Source organism: Sphaeramia orbicularis, chromosome 15 (assembly GCF_902148855.1).
Source record: "Sphaeramia orbicularis chromosome 15, fSphaOr1.1, whole genome shotgun sequence".
Classification (NCBI taxonomy): domain Eukaryota; kingdom Metazoa; phylum Chordata; class Actinopteri; order Kurtiformes; family Apogonidae; genus Sphaeramia; species Sphaeramia orbicularis.
Window position 1 is genome coordinate 47,289,545 of NC_043971.1, and position 25,518 is coordinate 47,315,062.

Here is a 25,518-nt window from a genome sequence, read left to right on the forward strand (position 1 = left end):
TTGTGTAATTTTTGTTTTTTAATGGATACTTATTTCTTCCTTGAATCATAGTGGACTTCACTGACTGCACAGAGCGCCAAAGATTTCTCTTCAGCACTGACAACAACCGTATCACAGTACAGACAGATGGCACTCTAACGGTAAGTATATTTTCACTGTTTTCTTTTGAGTTTTTTTGACCCCTCGGCCAACTCTGGACTGAGGGGTATTGTAATCATTTTGTCATCTGTCTGTCTGTCCATTCAATGATGTGATATCTGCACCAAATTTATACTGTGGAGGCATCTTGGCATGGAAGCATATAGAGGGTATGCACGTGACGTCACCGTTAACGTAAGTCACCACGGTTATGCCCACTGAGTGGCAGAAAGAGGGAGATGAGAGGCAGCTTTGGCTTCAATACTGTCTAAACTTCAGAACAATATTTAATTAAAAAAAAAAAAAAGGGGAAGAGCCGTTGTGCCATTGATTGTATGAACAGGTTTGAAAAGCAGTCGAAGCTATCGTTTTACAAGCACTGAAAGCCAAAGAAAAGAGAAGTAGATGGATCCACAAATCCAGGAAACCAAACCTAGATTTGTGGATCCCGATTCGTGTCAGGTAACATTAATTTATGCTGTATTTTTGGATAAAATCATACCTTAAATTACGTATTGTTTTGGCTAACTTTACTTCTTAGTAAAGCTCTTGGTTTCATGATCAGATCTTACATGGTTTTTGTCTTCATTTTGTGATTATGACCCTTGTGCTCTTCCATGATTTGTAAACTAACTTAAACTAAGGCTAACCTGGTTTTTCAAATACGGGGGTACTGGAGAATAAAGCTACGACGGTGTATTAGGGCCACATAAGAAAATAAAAATGCTTGTCACCATGAGAATAAAGTCATAAAATATCAATATAAAACCCGTAATTTTATGATAATAAAGTCAAATACAAAAAGAATTACAATGTTATGAGAATAAAGTCGTAGTTCTACAAAAAAAAACCTCATAATTTAGCAAAAATGTCATTCATTTATGAGATTAAAGTCATCATATTCCGACAATAAAGCCATAATATTGCAAGAATAATGTTGTAATGTGAAAACAGGTGGGAAAAATATCATAATTTACAAGAATAAAGTTGTACCCTGCACATACAAAGCAGTAGTATCTGTGTTGTATGAAGTCCTTGATATTAACTAGATGTAAATATCCTCAGTACCAGTAGATCATGCATATATTCACTGGGGTCAGTACACTGTCTACTGTAAATGCACTTTGGATCAGTTGGTTCTCTGCCTAAGTTTGGACCTTGGTTGTCAGTCATGATGAAACCATGTATACTTGTTTCAGGTAAAAATAGCGATGATCCCCTACACCCTGGATGTCAGGATATGCGATTTCTGGTCACATGTGGGTCAAGTCACGCGGTTATGTAGGGAGTGCCCGACTACATTTTATACGCAAATTCAAAAAGTATTTAAGCTAGAGACCTGAATAATACATCATTTTAAAGGTATTAACTAGTACTTGAAACTCATAAAAAGAAACAAAAGCAATAGTGCCATCTTTTGCCATAAAAATTTGAAAAACTGCATGGTTATGTAGGGAACAAAAATTAACATCTAAATTTTCCTTTTTTTCTAAACGTTTTAAAAGTGCGGTTGCGAGTAGTAATAATGATAACAATAATAATAATAATAATAATAATAATAATAATAATAATACATTTTATTTGTAAGCGCCTTTCAAGACACCCAAGGACACTGTACAACAAGATGAAACAAACAATCCATAAAATACAAAGAAATAAACAATACGTAAATAATTACTATATATAGAAATGAAGTTGTAGATTGGAGAGTAGAGCTTATGGGGGGTAGGCTATTCTGAAAAGGTAAGTTTTGAGTCTGGATTTGAATGTGGGGAGAGAATCACGGTTGCGGATGGATGGTGGGAGGGAGTTCCAGAACTGAGGAGCAGAGCGGCTGAAGGCTCGGCCTCCCATGGTGCTGAGGTGGACAGGGGGCACGGTGAGGTGGATAGAGGAGGAGGACCTGAGGGAACGGACTGGAGTAGTGACATGGAGGAGGTCTGACAGGTACTGAGGAGTGAGATTGTGGATGGATTTAAATGTGTACAGGAGGAGTTTGAATTCAATTCTCTGATTGGGAGCCAGTGTAGTTCCTGGAGGACAGGGGTGATGTGGTGGTAGGAGGGGGTTTTGGTGATAATGCGGGTGGCAGAGTTGTGGACCAGTTGCAGCTTATGGAGGGACTTTTGGGGGAGACCGAATAGGAGGGAGTTACAGTAGTCAAGGCGGGAGGTTATGAGACTGTGTAAAAGAATAGAGGTGGTATGGGCGGTGAGGGGGGGGCGGAGACAGTTGATGTTGCGCAGGTGGAAATATGCAGACCGGGTGACGTTATTGATGTGGGATTTGAAAGATAGTAGGCCATCGAGGATGACACCCAGACTCTTATCCTGAGGGGAGGGGGAGACTGAGGAGCTGTTGATAGTGAGGGAAAAGGTGTTGGTTTTGGAGTGGATTTTGTGCCAATGAGGAGCATTTCTGTTTTGTCACTATTGAGTGTGCAAGTGTCTCCCAACTATGAAAATTTGCTGAGATGTTCTTTAAGGTGTCTATTTTGATAAACTATGGACGCATTTTTTATTTTTTAAATATAACTATGACTTTTGGTAAGCGTTTTAAAGAATGGAATGGTTATGTAGGGAATTAGGAATTTCGGTTATGTAGGGAAAGAAAAAACGGGTAACAAATTTATACATTTTTATACATATTTATGACTAGATATACAAAGGACACATATTAGCTGTAGAAAGTGATTCATTAAGCACATTTAATGCACATTTAATGCTCAGTAAAGTCTGTATATTCAGCACCGATCACAGCATAATGTTGGCACCTTCCTCTAAGTTGATGACTTGTGCTGTACACCACTTAGTCAGGCTTCACAACTATATACCACTTACAAGCTGCTACAGGTACAGGCTCAGGCTGTGGAAGGAGGTTGTGGGTGCATCCAGGTTGCTCAGAATAGCGGGATACAGAAACCTGATCAAAGGACTGTGTCCTCATGCTGTGAACAGACTGGATTCCAGGAATGGACAGGACAGATCCCCAGATGATGTTGAGAGTTTGAATCATCTGTTGGATGACCTCTGCTTAGATGAACTTGATGTTGATCTTCTTGTTGTCCTCTATGGCACACTTGGCATACTCAGCGGGAGTTGTCATGTGATGCTTACGGGACTTGATGGCATTGAACACCAGACGCTTCACAGTACCACCAACACCGTCAACAGCTCCTTTCCCGTGTGAAGTCACAAAGAAGTTCCAAGTGACTTTGATGCCCCTACTCTGTAGAAGAGAAGTCATGTAGAGCATCATGTTCTTCTGCTTTAAGTGCATGGTAGCTCCATCACTGAAGATCTCACTCTCCTCAATGGGGACTGATGCCTGGGACTGGGCAGACTCCACAAGGTGATCCACAAACACAGCTGGAGCATACTGGTCATGGTCTAGGTAGTCAGAGATGATGCCATAGGACTCTGTCCCCTCTGAGGTCCAGATAACTGCAGTGCAGAGGGCTGCCTGGCCATGGCACCAATGACCACTTTGGACCTCATCCTGTGACAGAATGCTGGCATTCTCACTGAAGTCAATCTGGATGGTGCAGCGGCTAGGATCCTGGATGGACTGCTTCTCCTTGAAATAGGCTGCTTGCTTGTTCTTGATGAAGCTGTGGGTCTTGAAGTAAGGGATGCTAAAGCTGAGAGAAGCTCTGAGACTGTTCCACTCTTGAGGAACTTAGCTGTGGCTCCATTGCTGCGACCCCATTCATACCAGCTGACAGACTGCTCAAGTTGAGTCCCATCAATAACCTGTGATAACTACCTTTTGATCTCAATTAAGAGGAAATATTTTCTAGAGAATGTAATATTCATGTATACCAAATCCATATGTAGACAATAGAATATCATAATTATTGATTTGAAAAGTTGAATCCATAGAAAGTGAAAGAAAAAAATTCTTCACAAGCTAGCTACTTCATGTCGAGACCTATTTTTGGTTATGTAGGGAAAAAAAAATATCTTTTTTTTTTTTTTTTTAGATTAGTGACAAAGTAATCTTAAATTCCAGTGAAGCCATGCTTAAGCAGAGGGTTAAATACTTTCTTTCAGAAATTTCCATTGGTTTAGCTCATTTGATTAATGAGTAATTTAAAAAAAAACATGTTTTTTGAGAAAAGTGAAATTCCCCACATAACTGGCACCATCTGATATTAAAATGCTTAAAAAAGCAATTCACTCCAATTTTTCAGATAAAATGATTTTTATAATGATAAAAGGATGCATAAAAGGTCATAAAACTATATTGAAAACTGAAATATATGATTGAGATTTCAAATTATAGCAGTGATAAGTTGTGTTATTATTCATTCTTAGAGAACTTTCTGAGGGACTAAATTTAGTTTGTATAAAAAGTTCCATAATTTTCTTGAAAATCCTTTTTTGGCAAAAATTTTAATGGATTTAGAAACTTAAGATGTTATACTATTGAACTACAAAAAGTTTGAAATCATTATCTCAATTCTAATTTTTTGATTCAAAGTCAACAGGCGCGTGACTTGACCCATGTCAATGTTCGTGGACCACTTGGTCTTTGGTAGCTTGTGTGGATCCATGTTGAGTCCAATTGTCTTTAGTTTAATTTCATATTTCACATTTTCCCCGTCTCGCTGTGTTTACTGCTATGCTCCGTCATGTTGAGCTGGAAGCAAGCAGTATTGTGTGTGAGAGAGAGAATGAGTTATGATCAGTAATAGTAGTAGCAGTAGTAGTAGTAGTAATGGCAGTAGCAGTAATAATAGTAGCAGTAATAGCAGTAGCAGTAGTAGTAGTAGTAGTAGTAATAGCAGTAGCAGTAGTAATAGTAGCAGTAGTAGTAGTAATAGCAGTAGCAGTAATAATAGTAGCAGTAGTAATAGTAGTAATAGTAGTAGTAGTAATAGTAGTAATAGCAGTGGTAGTAGTAGAGAATAGAATAAACTTACACACTTGTATACAGTGTTTGTGTGTGAGTGAGAGACAGATTTTTTTTTTTTTTTTTACACACCTGCTGATAACGTCTGTACCAGTGAAAGATGATCCTTTGTGCGTTTGCCAGACACAGTGATGTATTTATCCAGTTTTTTTTTTGTTTTTTTTAAACACATATCATGCATAAGGCAGGCAGAACAGGACCAGATGAAACAGTAGGTAGACCCATCCTGGACTGTCATTTCTTCCTCGGAGTTTCCCTTGTTGATCCTGCGGTGCTGCCGGTGTTCATCACCTGTTTGCACAGACTCACCTCCCTTTGATTCATTGACTTCTGAATTCTCTCTTTTATGTTTCTCCACGGAATTCAATCGCTTTTTTTTTGTATCAATGAATCGTCTGTAGCATGTTGCATGAAACCCAGCATCTTCTGGAACATTGTCAAAGTTAGTAGTGATAGTGTTTATAAGTTTCAGTTATAGTCCTGCTCTCACCACTCAAATAAAGCCATCGTTCGACACAGTTTCTTAACGTTTCCCATCATTTGGCCGAAAAATCCTGTATTTTTTCTTGTTGTACGGATATGAGGTGCATATTCTATATATTTGCTGGCTTTTTAAAACTTTTCGTTGTATTTTCCTCCTCCGAACTACAGGAAGCTTGCTTCCTGGTCGCAGCTATCTTGGATGTTTTGCGCTTTCTGATTGGACCAGCAGGTTACACGTGACTCAAACCGCAGCACGCATGATAACAATAGCATTGCACGAATAAAGTTAAGTAGTACCGACTTAAAACACTGATTTTAAAAAAACTGCAGGATTGCAAATGGAGAACTTTTGACGTTTAGCTCAGGAACAATATATCTTTGTAACTGAGTAAAAAGATTGTAGTGCCCCATATGTCGGAACAGGATGAAACGATACGGCGTTCACCTTACGGCCTAAATGCTGTGTTTCCGCTATGTGGTACCGGCTTGACTCGGCCTTTTTGCGTTTCCATTACAAATTAGAAGCACTCAGAGAGCGCAGATCTCAGCCAAGGCAGATCAATGGGCCCCACGTGGGAGCCCCCCCCCCCCGATCACCACCAAAATTTAATAATTTGTTCCTTGTGCCAGTATCCACATTTCCTGAAATTTTCATCCAAATCCATCCATGACTTTTTGAGTTACCTTGCACACAGACAGACAAACAGACAAGCCAACGCCAGCAAAAACACAACCTCCTTGGCGGAGGTAAAAAGGACCTGGAATCTGGTACCCAGTACTACTTCTTTAGTATCTCCTCTGCCGAGGTTCCAAGACTGGGGACCAGATACTATAACTTGACATGTAAACACTGCAGACCACTGATTGGCCGGAGAGTTGTCGCTGTCACCCGCCGTTTTACAAAAAACAGATGCGGAAGTTTACAGTGAATGTAGCTGTAGGTTAATCCACATGATGACAGCCCGCAAAACTACACCATGGTTTGTCCAGGAGATTCAAATGTAAAAATTCAGCTTGAGCTTGACGGAGCAACACACAACAAGTAACTTTATCAGCAACTCTCTGAGCAGACGACACGGAAGTAACGCGCCGCTTCGCTATGATGTCCAGGTACTATAAAATTGGTAGTATCTGTAATAGAAACAGTCTCTAGGAATAGGACCTGGTACCCTAGCTGAATCGAGCCGGTTCCATGGAGTGGAAACACGGCATTAGAGGGGCGTGGCCTGGGGGGGAAGTGACGTATGTGCATACCCTCTGTTGAAAATGGGTCATCTTGACCGACATTTTCAAGGTCAAATGGCGACATGTCTTTTCAATGACGTATTCGCTACATTTGGCCGGGGGGTATTAAAGGTGCATGGCACGTCATGTTATGTTTTAATTTAAGGTGTCTGCAGGAGTCCATTTCAGACATGACACTGTGGTGCTGAAAAAGTACCCTGGTGACTCATTACCTTAATTTTAATAGGGTAGAGTAGACCAAGTACCATTTAAGTCTGAGCTGGAAATGTGAAGGCTGCAGCAGATAAAAATGTAGAGTGATCAATATCTTATTTCACTTGATAATGTCATATTTTCTAATAAGATGTATACAAGGTATAATGCAGCTCCAATAAACTTTTTTCCTTTGCATCTCTAGTTAAGAAATAGTCAATGCAGTAGTGTAGTAATGAAATGAGATTTTCTCCCTTTTTATTTTAATTCAGTCATACCAACTTCACTTTTTAATTACAGTCTTGCACACAGGAAAAAATAAATCCTATCCTGTATTCAGAGTGAAGGGATATTTTGCTTGATGAAAAATCCCCTCATGTCCCCTGCATGCTGCCTTTGGAGTTAACAGAGCAAACATAAATATGCAAAATTTTAGTCCAGTGCTGCTGTTTCTTGGCACACAGTTATGTTATGTTATGTTCTGTTGGTCTGGTTTTCCAGGTAAATTTGCCGTTTGCTCTACATGATGGTCAGCGGGACCTGAACGTCCACACCTGGGATTCAAAAACCCACAAATTCACAGTTTCTGCCAGGGTGGTCAACCAAGGGCATTACAATGGAGAGGGGCACCATCATGGGAGCCGAGATGAGCGGCACCAAGGAGACAAACAATCACAACATCATGGGGACCATCATGCAGATCACCATGCACAGCACCATGGGGGTCACCATCGGGAACACCACAGGCACCACCACAGGGAAAATGATCAGGATCATCAAAATCCCCATAATGAACACAATCATCATTTGCATCCCAGTAATGAGCAGGTAGAGGATGTACGAGGATGTCCCACAATATTTTGTGTTTAACTGTAAGGGGCAGTGTGATTGGAAAGAGGTTTTGAATGTGCAAGACAACTTTTGCTTAAACACTGCCCTCATGTGGCTGTAAAATGTATCAACATTTCTGCAGTTTAGAGACTTCATTCCTTACTAAACAAATTTCACCATGTTTTTCCAGGGTGGAACCACTGCCCCTGCACCTGCTGTCCATGGCCAAAACTCAGAGGAAGGCTTGAAGAGGAATAAAAGAGAAGTGGACATGAAAGTAAGGGCAACTGAACCCCTGTGCCTGATAATGTAACTGTCTTGCATTTGGATTAATTGGCCTTGAAAACCTGGGTAAAAAGGAGAGAAGGTTTGTTGTCTCCAGGAGTGGGGGTGGTGTTCCAGTTGAAGAGCACGGATACAGATGTCCAGTTAATGTTTGATTTATTTGCTGTGGTCTGTAACAACAACATGAAGTAATATGAGTATAGTGAACACTGCACATCATACAGAAATACAATGGCCTAACTGAAGTTATAAAGTACTGCACTCAACACTCAATCATATCATCTTGTACATACAGCAGAAACAAAATCACCCTGCATACACCTCATGAAGCGCACAAACAGTATGACCCAACTCACTAGGTTCATCAACACTCTAGCATAAGGCAGTATTAGCCCATACACGGCTAAACTACACACCAACCAACAGTTCAACAGTACATTCAATCCAGACAACACGTCATTAATCTCACCTTTTGGCATATACACACAGCAACAAAACCAGGGTGGTACAGGCAAATGATGAGGAAAACGACTGAACATAAACAGTTACTGTCTCAGAGGAAAATTAGCGGTTTTCAGTTGTGTAACGTATTAGCATTCAGTGGCGCCGTTATGGCAATGGTGCGTTTAAGGGGCGTGGGACATAAGAAAACTTACAGAAAACCATACTATAGAACTTTCAATTCAACTAAATAAGCACAGGAACAATACATAAACAGTGTGGGCTTTCTAACACTGGGGAAAGTACTTATGAACAAGAAACACTTCCATAGATGTATAATTAGAAGTGAAGTTTTTGTTTGATTAAAAATATATATATTTTTTGGGTTAAAGCAACTTTTTAAAAAAGAAATAAAAAATTGAATAATAAAGAAACAAATCTACCTTCATACAATGATACACACTTCCTTACCATTTGGCAGCATTGACTAAGACTAGTTTTTATGAGGGGCCGTCTAGGACAAAATTCACGGTACCCTCACACACACACACACACACACACACTCTTCTGAAACTACATGTACATGTATACATATCATGATAATTTTTTCATATCAGACGTTATGGATATGTATCATGATTTAAATCAAATCACTATTTTTGTCAAGCTTCAATTTTCCGTAACTCATAAGTTGTGAAAACACCAGGGGAGAGAGAGAGAGAGAGACTTATGGAGAAGTCCCTCCCTCTGTTCTTACAACCCCCCGAGATGCGTGTGTATCTCTGAATTTATGGCTGCAGGTTCACCAAAACTGGTGTTAACCGAAAGTGAAACAACATGCTTTGAACATCCAACTCCCAGCTTCTGCGCCTCTGTTGTGCTTTCATTGGTGTGTGTGTGTGCTTTCACATGTATGCATGTGCAATTTCAGGAGTGTATATGTGCAAGGTTTCTCTTTCTGTGTGAGAGGTGTTTATAGTAGTATGTGCAAATGCGTTTGTGGATATTTCAGTAGTGTGTGTGAGTGAGAGTAACATGAAGTTTGTCCTAGATGGCCCTTCATAAGTTTTTGAATGTTGCTCAAGCCATGTAATTGATGAATGATAAAGTATTCATAGCCAGCTGTAATAAAAATTTCAAATGAATAAAGTAAATAATAACAATGTTGATTATCTCTGGTATTAGTTCTGGAACAATTTAAAACATTTTTTTCCTAAACATTCTAATGACCTTGTTGTCAGTTGCTTAAATACAGCTAATTCCTGTACTCAATTTTAAACCAAACCCCTCTGAAACCCCTGATGGGATTTCAGCTATATTTTTGACGTATAGCTGGTATACAACTATTATAAATTTAACTACTGTGTTACATAGGTCTAATAACTGTCATTGTATAAGATGTATTTTCTTAATGATATTTAGGTTTTTCTTCTAGTGGGATTGTTCTAATCATGCATTTGACTATTTGCAGAGTCATGTGCTGTTTTTCCCCAAAGCTACTCAAGGGTTGAAAAGGAGGAAAAGGGAATGGATTATTCCTGACATCAAAGTTTCAGAGAATGAAAGAGGACCTTTCCCTCAGAGAGTAGTTCAGGTGAGAATCTCTGTTCTTTTAAGAACCTCTGTTTTTAATGGAGTAATATTTTTGGTAGAGCACACATTTTTTTTCTAAAACCAAATGCCAAACTGAATTGTGAATTTTTCATACATTACTCCCTTAGTTTTTGCATGCTTATTTGAAAAGGTTTCCTTTTAGATATCGTAGGGAACATGGTAGTTGTGTTTTATAGTCTTACTGATAGCTTGCATCTTTTTCTCAATAAAATTAGCTTTTGAGTTTTCTGTTATGATAGTAATACTAACTTGTGTTTTGTCTAGATCCGGTCTAGTGAAGATAAAGAGAAAGTGATCCATTACAGCATTACTGGTCATGGAGCTGATCTGGATCCTGTTAATTTATTCCGCATGGAGATGAACACCGGATGGCTGTTGGTCACACAGCCACTAGACAGAGAGAAGCAATCCAACTACACCGTAAGCATGTTTTTTACACATGCATATTTTACACTCTTTTCTGGGTGAGGAAGAGTTGTCAGGAAAACATAAATCATTATTCCTTTTCTCTTGGATCTGCTGTGTTGGCATACATGGATGGCTGGATGGACTATTAATATATAGACCGCTCTAATCAAGTGTTTGGTTTTGTTTACTTAGTTAATATGTGGATGGACCTTAACAAACAAACCAAAAATTAACGCTAGGCTTGGGTATCATTCAAAGCAATTTTGATATTGATACCTTGGCTTTGATGCCAGTTTGTAAAGTACTGTTTTTTGTCTTTATTCATGTCTCCCATTTTTAACACTAACTAGATCACACTATCTGTTGACACACAAGTTTTGGTTCACCTCACTTGCACTCGAGTTCAACTGGAGGTTCAACTCGAGGTCTATGTGCAGTTTTGAACTGAAACATGTATTTGGCAATATATACAATGAACAATGAATGTACAATGAACTCCACACCTTCACCTCAAAACAATAAATGTTTCTATTAGGAGAATGCCATTAGATGTCCACTAGAGTTTATCCATTATATTTGTATCCCCTTTGTGTTTAGAGGGAACATTAACAGGAGCATGTGATGTACAGAAAATGATACTGACTGTTAGCTCTGGGATTTTTGTATTTTGATGGGCTCAATACAGCTTTTGCAATGCTAAAGGTGTGAGGGTTTTTTTTTTTTTTTGTTTTTTCAGTTTCAAGCACATGCTGTTGCAGATGGAGGAACTGCAGAGAATCCAATGGACATTAAAGTTATTGTAATTGACCAGAATGACAACAACCCAATATTTAATGAAAAAACCTACCTGGGAGAAGTTGCAGAGTCATCACCTGTTGGTAAGGTCATCAATTTAAGGCTGTCTTGATGTTAAGAGTGGAAGAATCCAACTAGTATACAGTCTTTATTTTAGGTGAACAGTGGCACACTCTCGTGTAGTGTGCAGGGGTGATAGGATTCCAGCACCATGCCGGATGTGCTGCGATCAGCAAGGGGGGGATGCAGGATATATATCATGCGTGCAAAAAGATCAGAGCCAGTACAATATCAAGGGCTCTGACCTGGGCTTTGATAAACCTCTCACTCTCAACCAATGGCTTTCGCTCCAAAGGAGTTCAATTACAGCTACTAGCCAATCAGTAGTAGAGAGGGGGCGGGTCTTGTGGAGACAAACTGGTTCAGAGCCAACAACTTTTGAGTAGCCAGCTGTACGTGGTGACGCTCGTAGAGATGGAAGGCAAGCAGATGAAGACCGATGAAGACGTCCTGTAGGCTGACAACGGACTGAAAAATAATTGGCATTGGGCGTGGATACAGGAGGATGGAATGGATGGAAAGCTTTACGGCAGTTGGTGTGGTGCAAATAATTAAGACAACAGGGTGTTTGTTTTTGTACATTATCCTCATGCACATTGAAATATACGAGCGGTATAAAAGTACTTTCACTGCATGAAGCTGACCCTAGCCATAGAGCTGCTGTGTGTGCGTCACATGGAGTATTATTGCCACCTTATGATTTATTGTGATATGCCTGTAGTAGTGACGCAGATCAGCGGGTTACCTACTGGGCTTGTGATGAATCGAGAGAAGGGCTGCACACTTTTAATACACCTCGGCTAAATATAGTGTAAGATTCTGTTGAAAGTTACTGCCCTATAATTTAAATTACATTGTAAAACTTATTACATACATATTTATATTTGAAAGTACTCGGATATTATAACTGCACAAGGCCATTTGACCTTGAAAAAGTAGGTTCAACATCACTGATTTTCAGTAGGCTTCTGCTCCATGCCAAGGTACATCCACAGTATACATTTGGTGCCGATATCTCAATGCATTCTTCAGATGATGCGAATATGTCGTTGAATGGACAGACAACACGATTACAATACCCCTTCAGCCAGAAGTTGGCTGAGGGGTAAAAACAGCAGAAACAAATGAAAGTTAATGGATGAAACCCCCAGCATACAGAATACAACTGTCTTTTTGTACTGTTAGAACAAAACAAATGAATATAAACAGCATTAGCTAACATAATGTTATTTGCACATCTACAAAAATGCCTTCTTGGCTGGTTGCCATGAAAGGAGGTTCATACATCCGTGATACTTCTTTAGGCCACCCGCCTCATCTTTGAGATGTCTTAAATATAACTTTGTGTAATGTGAGAGAGCTTCATTCCTTAACAGACATCTACTGACCTGCAGTCCATGTGTTCAGATCATTCACAAAACTCCTTCATTATTCATATTCAGTTATTGTTTATTCTGTTTGTGTGCTGCTTCTTGGCCAGGTCCTTATTGAAAATGAGAATCGGTTCTCAACTAGCTTACCTGGTCGAATGAATGTTAAATATTCTTGTGACATGCATCTTTTTGCTAAATTACAAATATCTACTGTACATAAATGTCATCTAAATTTGCGAATCATAAGTTATTTACTGCTTGAAATTAGATTATCAGTTTTATATCATGAACGCAAGTTATGGCTTAATTTTTTTTTTTTTTTTTTCACCTTTCAGGGTTTGAAATCCTTAAGGTTGTGGCCACAGATGCAGATGAGCCAGACAATGACAATTCAGATATCCGGTACAGTATTACGAACCAGGAACCAAAAAAGCCTTCTGCAACAATGTTTGAAATCAACCCAGTCAATGGAGTCATCAGAGTCAATGCACAAGGGCTAGACAGAGAGGTAAGAATAATAATGTAATATATACATAAACATACATTTTTAATAGATCAAATCCCTGTACACACCCACTCACTGTATAAAACTGTAATTTGTACTCTGTACATATTACAATATAAATCCACTGCACTGAAACAAATCTAAATCTTGAACAAAGCAAAAAAAATCTTGAATTAAGCAAAAAAAAAACAAAACTGTTAATGCAACAAGTGAAGATTATCTTGGTAAAATTTCTTGAAATAAGACTTTCAAGATCTGTTGTCTAAAAATGAGTTCTTTTTATCTCACTGAAAACTTGTGTCTTATTTTAAGTGTGATGAGGTATTTTGACTAGAAATCAGAAAAATGTACTTGGTAAGATTTTGATTTTTTGCAGTGTGTAAATCTCAACACATTTTTATTCTTGTCTCCAGTCAAATGTTTGTTTATATTAGGTCTATGCTTAAGTTTGGGTTTATGTTGAAATTGTACATCGTGAGCAAAGAAAAACCAAAGCCAAATTCCTTGTATGTGTTCACATACTTGGCCAATAAAGCTGATTCTGAGTGTCTTACTTTCACAAGGCATCAGACTACAACACTTGGTCTGATTTACAAAGAACATGAAACTGCACAAATTGGACTAAACTGTTGGTAATGACAGCCCTGGTACCTCTGCAGCTAAATAATGGCCTCGGTCGTTGGAAAAAAATACAAATTAACTTCAGCCAAGGAACTCCTTTCTGGATAACCTGTTTTGTATTTTAACCCCCCTTCCACAGAAATTCTCAAAATACACTTTGGATGTAACTGCAGCAGACTATAAGGGACTGGGGTTACAGGGAAGAACACAAGTCATTCTTACCATCACAGATAGCAATGACAATGCTCCAGTCTACACTCAGACCAATGTAAGTAGAACGACGCTGACAGCAGGAATAGATGGGTTTGTATAATGTAATGATCAGCTGATTGTCGAAAAAGTGTTCAATTTTATATACATTTATTCTTGACGTGACATAAATGGGAAATGAAGGTTGCCATTTTTTAACCTAGCAAAGTACCTAGATATGTCCTTTTATCACAATATATTTTTTCATTGTTTGTGCTGTTTTTGTTTGCTGCTTGCTACATTTTGTGTTTTGCCCCATTCTTGTAGTTTGAGGCAGCAGTCCCAGAAAACAAAGTGGACGCTTTTGTCACCAAGATGACTGTGACTGATGAAGATGATGCACATACTCGTGCTTGGAACGCCAAATTTACAATAGTTGACGGAGATCCTGGAGGTCTCTTCACCGTAAAAACGGGACTGAACAAACAGGAAGGAATCATTACCACTGCCAAGGTAAAGTCTGGCTGTTGCCGCCGCAGTTTGTTTTATAATCAACCAAGTTAAAAAATATAATGTACAACATTTTGTGAATTTTATCTAAAAAATTACCAGAGTTTCGCTTTTGAAGCTTTAATTTGTGTTTGCAGTTTTGTTTATTTCAGAAGTATGAAAGTAGTTTTCTTTTATGATTTTGAGGAATTGACTTCTTATCCTTTCTTTAGCAGGCTTCCCATGGGGTCTTAAAAAGTCTTAAAAGTCTTGAATTTACAAATCTGCGTTCAATGCCTTAAAATGATTTGATATGGTAGGTCTTAGGTTATGTTGGCCTAAACTTGTTTGCTGTATTTTGTTTAAATGCATCTGGGAAATATCCAAGCTACAAAGAAGGTAACATTAGTCCTACTCAGTTCCAACCTGACAATTTTTATTGAAATTAGAAACAGTTGTCGCTGACTTTGCAACCCTGGTGAGAAATGATCACAGAACATTTTGCAAAAGTCACAAATTTTTGCCATTGTTGCTCTGAAATGGGCATTAAATTCTGTCATAAGTAGTCTTAAAAAGGTACGGAAGCGTATTACATTCACATGGAAAAAAAAAAAAATCGGCTCTGTTTTACAATATCATTATCCCGTTAATTCAGAAAAACTGAGCTGATTTTTGTTTTTCCATGTGAATGCAATATGCTGCCGTACAAATATGAGCACTGTTGACAGTAAATGTAGGAAATTCAGTTTTCATATTAAAAAGTGTTACATTTCACAGAACAAACACACTATGATCATACAGAATATGAATAAATAAAAATCGACTGTTTTTCTGAATTAATGAGATAATTATCTCATAATTACGAGAAACGGTTTTGTGAAAAAATTAAATCGGCTCTGTTTTTACAAGATAATTTTCTTGTTAATTCAGAAAAACAGCCGATTTTTATTTTTTCATGTGAATGCAATGCACTTCCGTAAAGTCTTAAAAAGTCTTAAATTTAACTTTTGGAAACTTGTATAACCCTGTTTAGTGAGGTTTTCAGGTGTTGTGAAGAAAGTTTTGAAAGCGGAATGAAGTATGAAAATTGTGTACGAAGTTCCATTTTGCTCGTCCATCATAAACCATCATTAATGGTGGAGGAAAAGCAAAGCAAACCTGTTTTTTTATTTGTATTTTACTACATTTCTTTTTAAGTTTGTGCTGCATTACAATTATATTTGCAAGATATTGTTATTTTACCCTTATTTCACGTGAGGATGAGCTTCATATTCCTTATTAGGCAAGGCAGATTTATTTATATAACACCATTCATACACAAGGCAATTCAAAGTGCTTTATAAAGGCATAACATTACATTAAAATCATAGAGAATACAATCTTAAACAAGAGGAGAGTGCAGAAAAGATAAAAAATAAAGAAGGAAATTAAATCAGGAATAAGAGACAGTTAAAACAACAGAAGTAGTCTTGACTAAAATTAAAAATTTAATGTTAAATCAGTCAAGTTAAAATTGTCAGTGCAGATGTTAGAACTGAAAAAACTACTCTAATCAAAGGCAGCTGTAAGCAAATGAGTCTTTAATCCTAATTTAAAAGAACTGAGAGTTTCAGCAGACCTGCAGTTTTCTAAGAGTTTGTTCCAGAGGTGTGGAGCATAAAAACTAAAAGCTGCTTCTCCCTGCTTGGTTCTGATTCTGGGGACAGAGGGCAGGCTCAATAATCCTGCTAAAACTGGAACAACATCAACATGTCACACATGACTTTAGCAGAAAATCTGCCTTTTGGATGCAACTTAGAATAATAACAAAATATCATTGTGAATGTGATCATTCTTCATTTTTGATTTGAAAACTGTGATTAAATTTTGTCACCTGAAATAAAAATGACCGTTACCAGACCTGTTTCAATAGTCAAGTTGACACGCTTCCTGTAATACATTGTGTTGCTGTTTGATTTTTGTATCCAAACAGGGTCTGGACTTTGAAATGAGCAGAAAACACACTCTTCTGGTTGCAGTGGAGAATGAGGTTCCTTTCGCCACCAACCTGCCTACTGCCACAGCCACAGTGGTGGTGAACGTGGAAGATGTTAACGAAGCTCCAATCTTTGACCCTGAAGTGAAGCAGGTGGCAAAACCAGAGAACCTTGATGCTGATAGTGAAGTGGTGCGGTACACTGCTCACGACCCAGATACTGCGCTCAACCAGAAAGTCATGTAAGTTTAAATGTGCCTTTTTTGTGATTAATTTTACTTTGAGGTAATAAGGTAATACAATTTTACATTGATGAAAAATGCACTCATTTACTTAAAGGTGCCCTGCCACACAAACTTTTTTACTTATATTTTTTGAAATATGTTAGGTCCATAGATGTTTGTGTTATATTGTGATTTGAAAATGAACTGCTACCTCGTCTGTCCGCTACTGCCACTGAAACGAAATAAGCAGAGAAATCAGGTCAATTAGAAAAGCTGGTCATTGTGACGTGTTAATGCCTGAGCTCATTACTATTCATGAGCTCGCCTGGGTGAGACCACGCCCACAGAATTTGTGTAGCTCAGTGACAGTTTTCGTATATATAGCAACCTGGAGGTCCATAAAGGAGGGGGGGGGTAAATAGGACAAATTCATAGCCTTCATAACTAAGGCAGGTTAAATAGGACAAATTCATGGGGCCCTCATGCCTGGGGGGCCCATAGAGCAGTAGAGGGGGCCCAGTGGATACAGAAGTTGTGAAAATTCAGTATAAGGTCCGCCGTACAAGAGAGGCATAGAAGCTGGGAGTCGGCTGTTCAAAGCATATTGCATTTCACTTTCGGTTTACGCCTGTTCTTCTACTTGTTGCACAGGGCTGAAAAGCCAGGCTCTCATTGGGTAGCCGTTATCCAATCAGAGTGTATCAAAAGAATGTCAGTTTATTTGCGGGGCAGGTTGGGTCAGGTCAAAAACAAATGCCCCGCGGGGTTGAAAACAAACCCAACATGCGCATCACAACCAGACCTCATAATGAGTACAAGCGCAGAGTCAAAGTGAAACTTATAGACGCTTTTCTAAGTCCTCTAAGCCTTCCGCTGTTGTGCTGCTTTTCCCTACCTCCAGAAACTTTAATTTGAGGGGGAGGACATTTGCCCCTGATCTGATCTTGTGGCTAAATCTGATCCGATCTTCTAAAAAAATGCCAGATCGGCAGCCAATACCGATTTTTAGATTGGATCGGGACATCCCTACTTTCTATACCACATTAGAATGGCTTGAAACTTGGTAACCAAGGCATTTTTTCCACAAAACATGTTTTTGAGTCCATGGTAGAACTACCGCAAAAGTGATGAAATACATGTGGCAGGGCACCTGTAAAACTTATGCTTGTTCATCCAAAGGGACTGAAAAGGGTAACAAGACAATCTGGACAAATACACACTAGAAAAAAATCCGCGAATGCTCTATAGAATACTTTCATTAAAGCTCCAGATAACTTCGACATCGGGCTGTGAAGTGAGCCTTTGCCAAAAGTTTCCTTGGTCAAATTGTGCCTCCTAACAATTATATTGCTGGGGTCAGGACCCCACATGGGGTCGCCTGGAATTCAAATGGGGTCACCTGAAATTTCTCGTAGTTGATAAAAACAAAAATAAAAACTTAATAATAAAAAATATATGGTGAGTTGACAGAGACAATCCCAATCCATAAGACATGACAAACTGTGAAGCTGAAACTGAAGCACTGTGTTGCTGTTTATCTTTCAAATGTTCATTGTGGTCAGTTTAAGATGCTGCAGCTCTTTCATAATTCATAGTTTGAGTTATTGTTTGTTCAGTATTAATTGTCAGCCTTGTAAATACAAGCTGGACTGACTGTACATATCCTGGCCAAGGAAAATAAAATTCTCCCTTTGTGCAGTTATCTACACCTGGCTTTTCTGCCTCTGTCCATAATGATATACATTACATAGACTAAATGTCGTCTAAAATTAATGTTTATTTGCAACATAGTATAGCAAAGTATTACATGATCAAAAACAAATTAATTTTAACAAAAAAATGTCTCCGTTGTGAATGTCTGGGGTCGTGAGAAATTTGTGATGTTAAGATGGGATCACGAGCCAAAAAAGGTTGGGAACTACTGTTCTAGAGAGTGATTGTTTAAATCTTGTAAGGAAATAAAACTAAAATCCAAGTTGGGCTCCATGCTAAAATGTATGTTTAAAGGTCAAATTAAAGACTTTGACATTTCCGGGAATATCGACAACTACTCATTCAATGTAACAATAAAACTAAAAATGAGTTCATGTCCCTGCATTTAGTGAAACCACCACTTTTCTGTTGACCATAACTTTTTAACTTTTCATTATTAAAAACTTTACTCAACTTGAGACCTGTAGATTCTCTTTCTCAACCTTTCAGGTGAAATGGGAACTAATGGAATATTAGCACCACATTTTAGTACTAACCCTTGTCTGTAGGAGTCTGTAACTCCCTTTTTTTTAACAGTCTGGAAAATCAAATTTTAACTCTTGTACAGTCCCCCAGGTTTTAAAGAATCATCATCCATCTGTCAAATTAGGAGAAAAGCATAAAGTACTACCCCTTGTCTGTAGTAAACTGTGCCTCTATTTGCTTATTTTTGTCCTCCAGGTATAAAATATTGAGAGACCCAGCAGGCTGGTTGAATGTGGCCAAAGACACAGGTGTGATTACAGTAAAGACGATGATGGACAGAGAGCATTATTTGGTCAAGGACGACATTTACACAGCACTCATTGGGGCATATGATGATGGTAGGTTAAATGTGAATCAGAAACAAGAAGAAAACCCAGATCCCATCTCTTGTCATTTGACTTTTACAGTTGATTATGGTAGTTGTCTGACAAAGCTAGCTGATGCTTTGAAGTCTATAATGTGTTAAAGGTGATACTGTCACATTTTGAGAACATTTCACTCACAAACCTTGGTTTCTTTTCTATTCAATGTGTAAAATGGAAGAAAGTTCTCACTGAAAATTTGTCTTATTTTGATTGAATATTCAGTGAATGTTTCCACAGATGACGTCCCAGCCACAGGAACTGGAACCCTGCAGATCGTTCTTCAGGATGTTAATGACAATGCTCCCACAATTGAAGAACGTTCTATTAAGGTTTGTGTACTTTCCCAAATGTAGAAGTTGCTTTTAAATCACATGAGGGAATATGTTCGAACCCCTATTTTGAGGAGTTTAAGACTATCCCAAGCTGTCTCTTGTTGTGATGTGCTATAATATGATGAGCATACAGTCATGCCTGTGGTTTTGTATTGTCAGGTGTGTAATAAGGACTCCGCTCCTCAGCTGCTGACAGTAACGGATAAAGATGGCGAGGGCAACGCTGCTCCTTACAGAGTCTCATTAAGTGGACCAACGAAGTCCAACTGGACTGCTAGGATGAATGGCACCAGTGGGTATCATATTGATAACTAGAAAAGCACTCGGAGAGCGCAGACCTCCACCAGTGACCCCACCCCCCACCCCCCCGATCACCACCAAAATTTAATGATTTGTTCCTTGTGCCGGTATCAACATTTCCTGAAAATTTCATCAAAATCCTCCAATGACTTTTTGAATTATCTTGCTAACAGACAAAAAAAATCTGTCCTCCCCCGATCACTGCCAAAATTTAATCACTTGTTCCTTGTGCCAGTATCAACATTTCCTGAAACACCCCCTCCCTTTCAATTGTATCCAAATCCGTCAAGAACTTTTTGAGTTATCTTGCCAAGACAGTCAAACAAAAAATCCACCCCCCCATCACCACCAAAATTTAATCATTTGTTCTTTGTGCCAGTATCAATATGTCCTTAAAAATTTCATCCAAATCCGTCCTTAACTTTTTGAGTTATCTTGCTAAAAGACAAATACCCCCCATCACCACCAAAACGTATTTTATTTATTTTTATTTATTTATTTGCACATCATAAAACAGCAAGACATAATAAAAAAAAACATTTAAACAAGTAACATCATTGTGCAGGAGAGGTTAGAAGCCAAAAAAGACTTGTATGAATACCTCCCTGGAAATGAACAATTCACAGGAAAAAAACGAATTAAAAATACAATGTAACTGAAATTATAAACTAAAGTAAAAACAATAAAAATGCATATCACATTACAAATCATCAAATACAAATCAAATGGTATAACAGCCTTACTTTTCCATGAATTAGAGTTCTTTTCAGATGCTTTTTAAACAATGATAAAGATGTTGATTGAAGTTCAGGTCGGAGATTATTTCACAGATTTGGTCCACGATATTTTAGAGAATACTGACAGACAGAAGTTTGGCAGTACGGAAGATAAAATTTGCTTGAATATCGTGTAGGATAATTGTGAATAACAGAGGACAACATAAAGAAATTATGGAAAATTTTGGGAAGAATATGAGTTAAGTGAACATATTTGTACATGAAGACACAGGTCTGGTAAACATTCATATCAATAACTGAGAGAAGTTTGAATTTTTTGAAAAGAGGAGCAGATGAGTCAAGACTCCTAGAAAAGCTGATCATTCTTAAAAATTTCTTTCGAATTAGGAGAATCTTATTGAGATAAGTGGGACAGGTTGCCGCCCAAACAGTATTGCAATAAATAATGTAAGGATAAATTAAGCAATAATAAAAAGTCAAGAAACGGGAATGATTCATAAACAAATGGACTTTGCTCAAAATGCCAATTGACTTCATGATTTTTTTACAGACAAGATCAATATGGGATTTCCAACTCAATTTTTCATCTACAATAACACCTAAAAATTTAATGTAAGAAACCTGAGTTATTTCAAAGTTATCTGTAAATATTTCTTTAGTTTCATTGTTATACTACTTATTTTTGTTACAAAATATGATAAATTAGATTTTTGGGTATTGAGAATTTAATCATTGGTTTCTTGTGCCAGTATCAACATTTCCTTAAAAATTCATCCAAATCCATCCTTAACTTTTTGAGTTATCTTGCTAAAAGATAATCAAAGAAACCCCACCCCCCACTCCCAGATCACCATCAAAATTTAATCATTTATTCCTTGTGCCAGTATCAAAATTTCATTCAAATCCGTCCATAGGTTTTTGAGTTATCTTGCTAACAAATAAACAGATAAGCCCCAGTGAAAACAACCTCCTTGGCGGAAGTAATGATGATTTAATGATTGTGTTTCCTCAAACATTTCCACTGGTGGCAACTCGGCCGTCCTCTTTCTTCTAATTTACACCTGGAAAAAGTCATTGTGATGTTTGCTCATATCATTTCTTTCTTTCTTTCTTTCTTTCTTTCTTTCTAGTGATAAAGTAGGCATGTCACATTAAAGTCCCATTTCTGATCAGAAATGTGAAATTCCTTTGAGTCTTCTCTATACTGTAGCAGATTTTCCTTTACATCAGCTGACTGCAAACAGGAGGCTGTGTTTCAACCTGTTTTAAAAACTTCATCTTAGATGCATATTCTACATGTGCTGTATACGTGCCCAAACAACCCTCATCAATCTGGAACATTATGTTACCCTCATAGCATAATGGCTGAGGTCATATTTATTGGCCAAATAGTGTTGTCTGTATAACTTCACTCTCCTAACACTGCTGACTAATTTTCCATCATTGGATATGATCTGGAAAAAACTGACAGTTATGCTATGAGGCTAAACATGTGTAATGTAGCCTACAACACCACCTGCTGGTCACTCATGGCCCAGAAACTTTTCTCAAATTTCCTTAATATTTTATGGAAACACAGTTGCTATTGACCACTGTTTTCTGCCGTGGCTCAACACAGAAGCTTTGAAAAGTGGCTTCATCTTCAGTGGTGTGAACGGGTCAGGTCATCCGTCGTAGATTTAGCCTCTAGATTAGGGCTGAGAATAGAGGTACAGAAGGAATGTGTGCATGTTGAAAATCAGGCATTTTCCCAACACTTTTGGGTCCTACAACTTGAAGCAAATACTAAAGGTATTTATTATTGTAACATGATCTCCTGTATTCCAGAGACTGGCATCATCCTGAATTTAGCCAAACAGCTAGACCATGGAATGTATACAGTGATCCTGAAAGTTGGAGATAACCAGGGTATGGAGCAGGACAGCACCATCCAGGCTGAAGTGTGTGACTGCACGGGGAAAGAAGCACAGTGCAATGCATACCGTGAAGCTGGAGTCCCACTGCCAATTATCCTTGGAATTCTCGGAGGCATCCTGCTGCTTCTCAGTGAGTCTGATGTTGACTTACCATTTGATGCACATGTCCAGGATGCAATAATGTACAATTGTAGTAAAGACTCAGAGTTAAAGAAGTTAAAAATAATAATTCAGGTAAAATCATTTTGGATTAATTTTCATATTACATAAATCTGCTTCCCTTTCCACTTTGATTTGTACTGGGACAGAGCGATTTATAGTTTCGAGGTTTACATTACCTTATTAGAAATTGGCTAGATTTTAAGTCAAAATAAACTGTGTTGATTGTTTCATGATCTCTAAATGTGTGCATGGAAATAACTTTAGGCACCTCTTTACCCCTTGGCTTGACAGCTTTGCAAGAAAATATCCAGGTTTAATATAAATGTCATGTGTTAATGTGTGTGCCCAGTGCTTGTGTTGCTGCTGCTGTTGTTCGCAAGACGTCGAGGAGTAGAGAAGAAGGAACCGCTGCTGCAAGATGACGACGTCCGAGACAATATCTATTACTATGATGAAGAGGGAGGTGGAGAGGACGATCAGGTAAGCGGTCAGAAGTCCTAGACAGAGAGCTTCTCTTCATACGTTGACTTAAAGTTATCACATGTTCTTAAATGAGGATAAAAGGAAAAAGTACAAATGACTGAGGGCCCTCACACACCAGTAGGTGAGGGAAGATTTCCCTCAAGGCCCTCTTATCAGGGCTTATAAAGGGTCGAGATGAAGACCTCAATATTGGAAACATTTTTTTCAGGTGTTATTGTGTTAATTGTGGTCTCCCTTATAAAGGGGCATGTTTTGCCTTTGTTTTGTGCAGCTTTTGGGGTGCTGTCTGTGATACATTTAATGGTTAATATTTGTGTGGGTACAAGAGGGGTTTCCTGTTTTCTTTTCAATACTGGACACTAAATGCAAACAGTTAACATAGCAACTTATAACGTGAGTGGTCTAGTCAATCCGATCAAAAGAAGTAAGATTTTGACCAAACTGAAGAGAGACAAAGTTGAGGTGGCATTTTTGCAAGAAACACATCTTTCAGATACAGAGTATGCTAATTTAAAAAAAATGGGCTTTAAGTACCAGTTCTCATCATCCCACCACTGGCCATAGGAGAGGAGTGTCAATATTAATTTTCAGTCAAATTTGTTTTCAGACTCTGTTTGAAAAGGACACAGAAGGAAGGTACGTGTCCTTGAGAGGGACCTTAAATGGTTCATTGGTAACTTTGATAATGGCAGAATCTCAAGGCTTTTTAATTTGTGAGGGAGATTTTAATGTGAGATTAAGCCCTAAACTTGACTCCTCAAAAATACATGTAGCTCAGCAAAGGTCACTTGAACAAAAAGGTTAATGTAGCAATGAAGGATTTTGGGTTAGTAGATATCTGGAAGGAATTAAATTCTTTAAAGAGAGACTATACATATTTTTTGAATCCATATTTGTTATATTCGAGGATCGACTACTTTCTAAACTTTGGTTTTACACAGGGTCGGTGGCTCCAGCATAGGGATTATGGACTTTTCAGACCATATTCCTCTGTATTTAAAACTAAATCTCGAACAATACCAGAGAACCACCTTATTGAGATTAAACAGTCATATGAAGGACCAAATTAAGAAGGATATGAGTGAGTTTCTGGAACAAAATGACAATGGTGAAGTTACACCTCTGATATTGTGGGATGCATGTAAAGCAGTGCTATGGGGTAAGATAATTGGATACAGTTCCCACTTAGAGAGCTAGGCTAAAAGAGCTAGACCAGCTGCAAGCAGAATTGAAGCAGTTTGAACAAAAACATAAAGACTCATATGACAAGAAAATTAAAGAAGTACTTAAAGGTGCGGGAGAAATTCGTAAGCAATTTTTCATCAAATCTGTAAAACTGCAGTCATAGCCTAAGTATCACGAATCCATAAGTGTTTCTGTGATTACTCACCTGAATCTCTTCCCTCGGTGAGCAATTTCGAAGTGCCATCCACCATAAACAAATAATTTGTTTACAAACAGCCGGAAGGTCACTCAGGCATCTTTGGAATTTTGTCGCGATGTGCATTGTGGGAAGCAGAGGTTCACGCAGCCGCCTGGCAGCAGCAGTGCAACCATATGATATTACACGAAGCAATAAACACGACACAGAAACAGCTGAAACGGGAAGTGGACTTCCGCCTGGCAGCGGCAGCTGCAACTAACACGACATGGAAACGGCTGGAGAGAAGCGTAGCTCCAGCCATTTCCGCGTTCCAGCCGTTTCCGTGTCATGTTTGTTCATCCATATAATATCATATGGCTGCACTGCCGCTGCCAGGCAGCTGTGCGAAACCTCCGCTTCCCACAATGCACATTGTGACAAAATTCCAAAGATGCCCAAGGGACCTCCTGGCTCTGTAAACAAATGGTTTGTTTATGATGGATGACACTTCAAAATTGTTCACTGTGAGGGACAACATTCAGGTGAGTAATCACAGAAAGACTTACGGATTCATGATACTTAGGCTATGTTTCATCAAATCTATCTTTTACAGATTTGATGAAAAACTGGTGACTGAAATCTCCCGCAGCTTTAAGAAGAAAATAAATGAAATAGATGAGATCTATACAAGAGATGTACAAAAAAGTTAATATTTTCAAAACAGTAATATTATGAAGGAGGGAAAGCCAGTAAAATGTTAGCTTATAGGCTGAAAAAACAGGCAGAGAACTCAATTCATAAAATTAAAAACCTGATGACTAATTTAATACACTGTAAATT

At 38.3% G+C, this 25,518-nt stretch overlaps 1 protein-coding gene across 1 annotated transcript in view; it reads left to right on the top strand.

The window, feature by feature from the left end:
• The window catches only part of LOC115434759 (B-cadherin-like), a 50,124-nt gene that overhangs the window by 16,496 nt on the left and 8,110 nt on the right, over nt 1–25,518 (top strand). Inside the window, exons 3-17 of the mRNA XM_030156877.1 lie at nt 52–140; nt 7,474–7,800; nt 7,994–8,080; nt 10,001–10,123; nt 10,408–10,563; nt 11,288–11,429; nt 13,115–13,287; nt 14,045–14,173; nt 14,422–14,607; nt 16,556–16,800; nt 19,216–19,358; nt 19,623–19,714; nt 19,877–20,009; nt 22,582–22,800; nt 23,182–23,312. Of these exons, the coding sequence (XP_030012737.1) occupies nt 52–140; nt 7,474–7,800; nt 7,994–8,080; nt 10,001–10,123; nt 10,408–10,563; nt 11,288–11,429; nt 13,115–13,287; nt 14,045–14,173; nt 14,422–14,607; nt 16,556–16,800; nt 19,216–19,358; nt 19,623–19,714; nt 19,877–20,009; nt 22,582–22,800; nt 23,182–23,312 (2,375 nt within the window). The remainder of the gene's footprint in view (nt 1–51; nt 141–7,473; nt 7,801–7,993; nt 8,081–10,000; nt 10,124–10,407; nt 10,564–11,287; nt 11,430–13,114; nt 13,288–14,044; nt 14,174–14,421; nt 14,608–16,555; nt 16,801–19,215; nt 19,359–19,622; nt 19,715–19,876; nt 20,010–22,581; nt 22,801–23,181; nt 23,313–25,518) is intronic.